Below are 9,857 nucleotides of genomic sequence, written 5' to 3' on the forward strand. Positions count from 1 at the left end.
CAATTCATGGAACAAGAATTGCCAGATGTACAAGCTGGGTTTAGAAAAGGCAGAGGAACTAGAGACCAAATTGCCAATATCCGCTGGATAATGGAGAAAGCCAGGGAGTTTCAGAAAAAACATCTATTTCTGTTTTATTGACGATTCTAAAGTCTTTGACTGTGTGGATCATAACAAATTGTGGTGAGTTCTTGGGGGTATGGGGATACCAAGTCATCTTGTCTGCCTCCTGAGGAATCTGTATAACGACCAAGTAGCAATGGTAAGAACAGACAATGGAACAATGGACTGGTTTAAGATTGGGAAAGGAGTATGGCAGGGCTGTATACTCTCACCCTACCTATTCAACCTGTATGCAGAACACATCATGCAACATGCTGGGCTTGATGAATCCAAGGCTGGGGTTAAAATCACTGGAAGATTGATTTGGTCGCTGTAGTCTACGTAAAGATTTACGTAGACTACAGAGACCAAATAAGGAACGCGAATGGCGGCTCCCCATGGGGGCCGCCATTTGCGTACACGCTTTTTTTTTTTTCCAAAGTCACCCTTGATAGGCTATGTAACGATTAACGTAGACTATCACAGCTGACTTTGGAGATCTAGCCGTGATAGGCTATGTTAATCGTTACATAGCCTATCACGGGGTTGTTGTTATTTTTTACTTCAGCTGTAATGGTGTCGGCAGCAGCCGGTCAAAACACCGGCTGCCGCCCCCGCCCCTGCCCCCGCCGAACTGCCGCCGGGACCCACCGCCGGGAGGGACATTCGGCTACAGTAAGTCCCATCCCGGGGGGGGGGCGGGGGGCGGAGAATTTCACCTCCGATTTCGGGGGGCCAAATGCATTGGCGCTTGGCCCCCCAAAGATTCGTGGAGAAATTCTCCGCCATCCCTAGTGGAATTACAAAGCTGAGCTGGAGGCAAGTGGGGTTCTGACATGTGTAGGAGTAAGTCGCGTTGAACTCAGTAATACTTTTGAGTAGACATGCACAGAGTTGGTTCTCCCCTCTGCTCAGCTTTGTATTTCCACTTCCAGTTCATTATAAGACCTCCTGTTAGTTATCTCAGAAGACCCTTGGGTGAATGGGGGGGGGGGTTTCCTGGGAACACCTGGATGGAGGGAGATTCCCCCAAAAACACACACACACACATAGTGGAAGAATATAGTTCTCCACATTCCCTGGTATGTTTATTCCTCATTTTGCCCATCCCCTGAGCATGTGCAGAGTGTGCTTTTAATTCAAACAAAGAGAAGGCTGCTGATCTTTCCCTTCATGCTGCATTTGTAGTGTGACTGCTTCAGAAAGAACTTTCCATTATACTGTCTCTTTTTCTTCAAGAGTTTCATATAACAGAAGTATGATGTAGAGTCCAGCTCAAAGTCATCCAGTGTGATAACTAACAGGTTTGCTAATGAGCTGGATCTGGAAATACAAAGCTGAGCTGGGAGCAAGTGGGGTGCTGACATGTGTAGGAGTAAGTCACATTGAAGTCAGTAAGACTTACTTCTGAGTAGACATCCACAGAGTTGGTTCTCCTCTCCATTTTAGACTCACAACATCAACAGCAACGCAGGATGTAGGGATGTATGAAAGTCACTTGCCTTTTCGACGGGTGACATTTGCGGTGGAGGGCAGGTGCTCCGTCCCTCCCCCCTAAATTCTCTCCGGCCAGCTCCACTCCATGGAGATTCCGCAGAGCCACCAGCCGGGGGTGCCAGCAGCCAGACATCCGGCCACTGGGCAGCCTGCAGGGATGCAAATGGCGGCTGCCGTAGCTGCCACCATTTACGTCCCTGTATTTTGCTGTGATAGGCTACGTAAATATTTACATAGCCTATCACAGCAAAAAAAAACAAAAACAGCGACTGCAAATGGTGGCGGCTACAGCCCTTTTTTTTTTGCCGTAATAGGTTATGTAAATATTTACGTAGCCTATTACTGGGGGGGGGGGGGAGGGAACGCAAATGGCGGCCATTACGCCATTTGTGCCCCTCTCTTTTGCTGTAATAGCCTACATAAATATTTGCATAGGCTATCACTGCCAAAAAAAAAAAGGGAATGAAATGGCGGCCGCCATAGGCGCCGCCATTTGCATTCCTTTTTTTTTGCCGTGATAGGCTACATAAATACTTATGCAGCCTATCATGGCTAAGGATGTATGAAAGTCACTTACCTTTGACGAAATTTGCTTCACAATGGGGGGGAGCCAAAATTCTGGCCGGGGGGAGGCACGCCGTCCCTCCCCCCCAAAATTCTGGCCAGGGGGGAGACGCCCTGTCCCTCCCACTGCGAATCCCGGCCGGCCGGGAACGCAAATGTCGGTGGCCATAGCCGCCACTGTTTGCGTCCCTGCAGTCAGCCGTGATAGGCTACGTAAATCTTTACGTAGCCTATCATGGCTGAGTGAAAAAAAAAACCTGCGTGTATGCAAATGGCGGCGCCCATGGGCGCCGCCATTTGCGTTCCTTATTTTGGCATGTGTAGTCTACATAAACATTTACGTAGACTACAGCAAAAATAAGGGGAACGCAAATACGCTATTGCATTCCCCTTATTTTCATAGACTACACATGCCAAAATAAGGAACGCAAATGGCAGTGCCCATGGGCGCCATCATTTGCGTACGCACGGTTTTTTGTTGTTCTTTTTCACTCAGCCGTGATAGGCTACATAAACATTTATGTAGCCTATCACGGTATTTTTTGAAAATCTAGCTGTGATAGGCTACGTAAATCTTTATGTAGCCTATCATGTTTTTGTTTTGTTTTTTTACTGGAAATGGCAGCGGCGGCAGCCAGTCGGAACACCGGCCGCTGCAGCCGCCGCAGCCGCCGCAGCTGCCACCACCGCCGAACTGCCACCGAACCGCCACCGAACCGCCGCCGGAGCCATCACCGCCAGGGACATTCACCAAAGGTAAGTCCCGTCCCGGGGGAGGCGGGGAGGCAGACCGTTTCACCACCAATTTCGGGGGGCCAAATGCTCTGGCATTCCGCCTCCCCGAGATTCGTGGAGAAATTCTCTGACATCCCTAAGGCTTCCGTAGGGACGCAAATGGCATCCCTGCGCTAGCCATGATAGGCTATGTAAGTATTTATGTAGCCTATCACGGCTCTAATGATGAAGCAAATGGCGGCTGTGGACGCGGCCACCATTCTCAAGTCAGCACGAACGGCAGCAGGAAGGTGTCCCGTTTTGCGTGCCTTTCGCGGGGTGGGGGGGCGGGGGGCTTCGTTCTGCCACAGATTTCAGGGTGCTGAATGCACTGGCATTCGGCCTCACCAAGATCCATGGTGGAATTCTCTGCTATCCCTAGCTGGATGTGGAAATAGAAAGCTTAGCAGGGAGCATAGTGCCTCGTGCAGGGCTCCAGACTGGCATAGTCATTTTAAAAGGTTTTTTCTTTTTTTCGAACAGCACTGCTTTAAACAAAGAGTGCATCGCTCAGGCATACCTAGGGCAGCCTTGTTTTGGGATGCCCTGAGGAGGAGGAAGTGACTTTTGGCTTAAAGTAAACTGAGATGGAGGATTTCAAGTGAAAAAGAACACCAACAAACAAGGCGGTGAGCACAATTCATTTAAAAAAAAAAAACTTAGGTATTTATTATCGGAATATACTACCTTGCATTTTTATTTATGAAAATTTCGCGACTCTTGTGCGGATGACAAAAAAGCCGCATGACTGCTGGCTCCGCAGGACCTCGTGGTGCCGTTCCGCAGAGGATTCTGTGGCACGGACTGAAGGGAATTCGATCCCATTTCAGTCAGTGGTGGAATTCTCTGACATCCCTACAATTATGAGCAAGTTTGCAACCACTAGTTCATCTTTCAAAAAATGGTAACTGCAGAGATAGACAAGGCCACCGGGGTGAGCGCGGGCTGCTCACCGAGTGTGGGATTGGCTCGAGTGTGGTCCAGGGACTGGCGGCCAGAGTCATGCAATGGGCAGGTGCCCAGAGAACCTGGATGGGTGTGGGTTCATACATCCCTAATGCTTGGCTTGTTTAAAATTATAATAAAGAAATGAATTTGCACACAGCTATAACACTGAATACTGAAGTGTCTATAGCAAAAGGATAAATATTGCAGGGATAAACATTCATATGTTTATCCCTGCAATAAAAAATAATACAAAAAAGCATATTCAAAAGAGCACACAATTGTAGTCTTATAGGACAACTTTACAGATGGTTTAAGGGTACAGAAGCAAACCTTAACATTTTCCACAAAGCAGCCTTGATCTCTTTGTTTCTCATGCTATAAATGAATGGATTTAGCATAGGAGGAATTATGGCATATATAACAGCACAACCTATATCCAAACCAGAAGAAACATCAGTGGGTGGCCTCGTATAGGCAAAAACTGAACTGGATATGAACACAGAGACAACTGTGAGGTGGGGAATGCAAGTGGAGAGGGCTTTGTTTTTACCATGTACAGAGGGAATTCTGAGTACAGCAGCAAAGATCTGCATGTACATTATGATGATGAAGATAAAGCAACCTACTCCTAAACTACAGCCTACTACAAGGATCCCAACTTCAACTAGATAAACATCAGAGCAGGAGAGCCTTAGTAACTGTGCATAATGCTCTCATACTGGAGTGGATTGCAGTTAGCAACATAGTGATCATGTGCCATTATAATTAAGAGGGGAAAATCTGATGCTGAAAAAAAGAAATAAAAGAAAACTTGAGCCGCACATCCAGAATAGGAAATTGACCTGTTATTCATGAGGGACATAGCCATGGATTTGGGTATAATGACTGAAACTTTTCCAAGGTCCAACATGGCCAAATTTATGAGGAAGAAGTACATGGGGGTGTGTAGGTGGTGATCCAGAACAACTGCAACCATTATGAGAAGATTTCCTGCTAGTGCAATGAGGTACAATACTAGGAATACAAAGAAGTGTAAGATCTGTAGTTCTCAGATGTCTGATAATTCCAGCAGCAGAAAAGTGGACATGGCAGTGATATTGCTGTATTTGTCCTCCATTATGTGCCTTCCATCTTTAGGCAGAGGAAGGCAAGAGCTGTTATTCTATTAATATTGATAAACTAGATAATTTGTGCACATGGCACATGCAAACACACACACACACACACAGTCAGAGAAGGCAATGTTATGTACAACAACAATGTCATTTGTTACTGGAAATAGTTGTTCATGCTTTCCTGGGACCAATAGACCCCTGTACCTTCTCCATAGTAGAGAACTGAAATGCAAAAACAAATTTCTTTTTTGATTTACCCTTTTTATACAGACACAGGAGAAATAGACACAGACTGGCTCATTCTCTCAGACTAGACATGTCAGCCAGACAGGACAGGACAGGGGTTCACAGGGCAGCTCTCTGGCTGTTTAAAAGACACTATCATGGGAAAACTATGGCCATAACTTATTGGGTTTATGGCATTTGGGGCTGTAAAGCCCTTCCTTCTATGTAAATTCTGTTGTCAGAGGCCACAATTTACATAGAGGGAAGTGCTTTACGGCTGCAAATGCTGTAAAATATATAATTTATGGCTGTCATTTTCCATCAATAGGCTAATGGCAGCTGTCATTAGCCTATCGGACCTTTTAGATAGCCAGAGAGCCACCCTGTGAACTATGGCAGACATGCCAGGGCAAACTGTAGAGCCCTAAGCCACCCGTATTTCCCCACAGTGGACCCCCCTGGACCAAATGTCATCGGGTTTACCCATCCCTAACTGAAACATATGGAGAAAGCAAACAAATAAGAAAGGAACTATGCTATGGCAAAGATATACATAATGTGATGTGATGCTGTTGATTTGTCTTCATCATTGGACCTGCTGTCATAGTGGGATGAACCTGCAGAAGTGAACTATAATATGTCATTTGCCTCTTCAAATACATCTTTGAAGTACATGCAGCAGGAACAGGACATTAGTTGACTTCATTTCAGTAAGTGCCCCCCCACCCCCAATTAGGCTTCCTCCACTGGTGTATCAGTGACAAGGCCTGGGGAACATATCAACTAAAGCAGTATAAAACACTGACAATCCTTTACCTGGAGCTTCAATAACTACTTCTTCCTTTGTATGCATTCTGAACCCTCAACAACATGAAACAGTACAGTCAGTGTCTTGGTGAATTCTAGGCAATGCAGTGTAGATGTAGTTTATCTAGGGTCTAATGCAGACCCTGGATTAACTTTATCCTGTCCCTTACAGGTGTGTGTGGGGGGCAGTTTGGGATGACAATTTTGTGGGGACAAATGGCTGGCAGAGAAATGGATAAACACCCTCTCATGTCTGGTGGCAACAACAGTGCTTTTCTCTGTACTACCTGCATAAAAAAACAGTGTCGGGGGAATCTGTCATGCAACTACATGAACAATAGGGGCACCAGAATGAGGAAGGGGCAGGTCTCTCACCACTCCAGTGCCCTCAATGTGCGTGCATGCCGAAAGGCAGCAAGCTGATTGGCAGTGACCTGAGCCATTCTCACACTCTGGAAACTATTTTGATAAAAATGGCGCACACCTGCAGCCTGAACTGACCAGTGTTGTGCTGTGCTTCATCCCATGTGTGGGCCCACCCTCCTGCCTGCCTGCCTGGAGGGTTGGTGGGGGTAGGACTGTGGGGCCTCACCTACCACAGGGTTTGCAGTGATGGTGAAAAATTATACAGATCGGAATTAGAGACATCTTGTATCCAACATAAGGATGTATGGTTTATTGCAAAGACTATTCCGTCTGCATTTTGTGGATTGTCAGTTGCCTTTCATTCCATTGACCGCTCATTGACAGAATCAGATTTTTTTTCCAGTTTCCTGAATTTTCACAACTTCTCACTTGCACAAATGTGCAAATCCTGCCCCAAATACACAAATCTGTCTCTGAAAAATGTGCAGATCCCCCCCCCCATGCACATTTTGCATGCTTTTCCTTATGGAGGAAAAGCACATTTTCACGTGGTGTTTTTTGAATTTCTTTCTTTTACATATTTTTTTATGACTAAATTTGTGTAAAATTTGTGTAAACATTAAAAAAAAAAAACAGTCCGCAAATCCGCAGAATCCATGTGACTTGGGAAAAGATGGTCCACTCCAAAATCCAGAGGTCAGATTAATAGAAACATGAATTCTTTTCATTCCATTGCAAAATTCTCTGACATCCCTAATCTGCAATCACACCTCAGAAACCTAAGGCATGACCTTGGGGAAGGAGCTGATCCCTGAAGATTAAGAACTAGAGTAGAACAAAGATTTCTCAAAAGACATTTTCCTGAGGAGCAAATGTGTGATCTTGTTCATTTTCCAACCACCCAACCAAGAAACAGAAAAACATTTTGTAGAATTTTCCCCAAATTTTCTCCATCATTAATTTTATGGTGGACACCTCAACCCTGCATACTCACAGTACCCCCAAAGGATGCTATTTATGAGTCATTGTGGAGGAATCGAGGTAGTGCCCAATGCTGCCAGTGCACTTGCTGCTGTTGCCACTTCCATGGCATTCTAAACAACAAAACACCTTAGGAGAAAGACATTGTGGTACAGCCCCTACTAAGAGAGAGCCCCACCTCCATGAAACTGTCAGAACATTTCTTCTCCCTCTGGAGAAAACCGGTGAAATGCTCCATCCATTTTCTTTGCACACAGATGGGTTGAAGAGTTCGAAGAGGCCATATTATTTGCAGGCTCTTTTCATTGTCTCATTTTTTTATATATTTTACGTTCTCAAAGTATTTTACACAGCCCAGAGAACTTGGTTATGGGCTGGTTTAAAATGATAGTAAAGAAATATATACATTCATGCACAGCTATAATCCCGAATACTGAAATGTGTGTAGCACAAGGATAAGCATGAAGGGACAAACTTTAACATTCAAAGGATCATACAATTACATTCTTATACAGCAACTTTAAAGATGCTTTCAGAGTGAAGAACCAAATCTTAACATTTTCAACAACGCACTCTTGATCTCTCTGTTTCTCATGCTATAGATGAATGGATTCAGCATGGAAGGAATAATGGCATATATCACGGCACAAGCTACATTCAGATCAGAAGAATGATCCATGGGAGGCCTTGCGTAGGCAAAGACTGAACTGAACACGAGCACAGAGACAACAGTGAGGTGGGGAATACAAGTGGAGAGGGCTTTGTTTTTACCATGTACAGAGGGAATTCTGAGTACAGCAGCAAAAATCTGCATGTACGTTATGATGATGAAGATAAAACAACCTACTCCTAAACTGCAGCCTAGTCCAAGGAGCCCAACTTCAACTTGATAAATGTCAGAACAGGAGAGCCTTAGTAACTGTGGGATTTCACAGAAGAACTGCTTGACAATGTTAGAACAGAAGGTGATTGCAAAGGTGCCACCAGTGTGCAATATGGCATAAAAAAGACTAACCATCAACCCAGTTCCTACCATCTGAAGGCAGGCTCCTTTGTGCATAATTCCCTCATACTGGAGGGGGTTGCAGATCGCAACATAGCGATCATGTGCCATTATAGTTAGGAGGGCAAGATCTGATGCTGCAAAGAAGAGATAAAAGAAAACTTGAGCCACACATCCAGAATAAGAAATTGACCTGTTATTCGTGAGAGATATACCCATGGATTTGGGTACCATGACTGAAACTGTTCCAAGGTCCAGTATGGCCAGATTTATGAGGAAGAAGTACATGGGGGTGTGTAGGTGGTGATCAAAAGCAACTGTAACAATGATGAGAAGATTCCCTCCTAGTGCAATGAGGTACAATGCTAGGAATACAAAGAAGTGTAAGATCTGTAGTTCTCGGATGTCTGAAAATTCCAGCAGCAGAAAAGTGGACATGGAAGTAAGATTGCTCATTTTGTGCTCCATTACTTGCCTGATGGGAGGAAGAAGGCAAGAGCTGTTAATCTACTAATTTTGATTAACCAGTTAATTTACATCAGACCTGTCTAATTTACCTTTCACCAGATATGCATTTGCTAAATCAGTAATTGCCAAACAATGTTGTTCAATGTTTCTCTCCTCAAAGCTGTAATGACAGTGTTCCCTATTCACCCTTCCGTATGTAAGGCAAGTGCATAGAGGGGGAAGTAGAATTGTTCCCACCAGCCTTCCCCCCAATCTCCACAAATTCATTAGAATGGAAAAAAAGGGGACCATCTGTGTAACCAGTTCCTTGTGTGTGAACTCCATGCAATTAGGAATGCCAACCATGCAGAGGTTTCGATCCAATGGAGAGCCTGCTGGCATACAGACATACACTTTCATTCCACTGAAACCATAGTTGATCTCCATCCTTCTAGACACACGTATACAGTAGACTTATGGGAGGAGAGGAACATTGGAACCTAGTATAAGGGACGTAAAGGGGGCTTCCTAGTAGTTCAGATTTCCTGACTCCTTATCCAATGAAATTCAACAGTTCATGATGGTGAATTTATTTGAAAGCTGGGAATCTGGGCTAACTTGTGCCCCCCTTGAGATGGAGGGCTGCAGGCTGTAGCTGCCTGAGCCCCAGGCTTTATCCTGCCATGCACAGGGCTGGAACCACATCTTCATGTTCCCTGGGCCTATGGACTGTAATGTGCCTGCAACACTGAACTCACATTTGACATCCAAGAAAGAGATTCAGAGAAGGCAATTTTAGTACAACAGTGCCAGATGTTACTGGAAATAATTGTTCATGCTTTCATGGGAGCTATAGATTCTTGAGTTGTTCCTTGTCCATAGTAGAGAACTCAAATGGAAACACAAGTTCCTTTTTTCACTTACCCCTTTTACACAAACACAGGAAAAATAAACACATATGGGATCTGTCTCTCTCTCTGTGTGTAGTGTGTGTATGATGTATGTGTGTTTGAGAGAGACACACACAG

General features: G+C 44.8%; 1 protein-coding gene across 1 annotated transcript; it reads right to left on the reverse strand.

The window, feature by feature from the left end:
- Positions 1 to 7,911: 7,911 nt before the first annotated feature.
- Positions 7,912 to 8,838, reverse strand: LOC146341618 (olfactory receptor 14I1-like). The gene has a single exon (XM_084807577.1). The coding sequence runs from the start codon at positions 8,836 to 8,838 to the stop codon at positions 7,912 to 7,914; it is 927 nt and encodes a 308-aa protein (XP_084663703.1).
- Positions 8,839 to 9,857: the final 1,019 nt, after the last annotated feature.

Source organism: Heloderma suspectum, chromosome 6 (genome assembly GCF_057233095.1).
Source record: "Heloderma suspectum isolate Gila_16-S chromosome 6, 16-S_ref, whole genome shotgun sequence".
Classification (NCBI taxonomy): domain Eukaryota; kingdom Metazoa; phylum Chordata; class Lepidosauria; order Squamata; family Helodermatidae; genus Heloderma; species Heloderma suspectum.

Excerpts from the sequence above, each read along its gene's own strand:
- LOC146341618 (XM_084807577.1), bottom strand. The coding sequence starts at position 8,838 with ATGAGCAATCTTACTTCCATGTCCACTTTTCTGCTGCTGGAATTTTCA.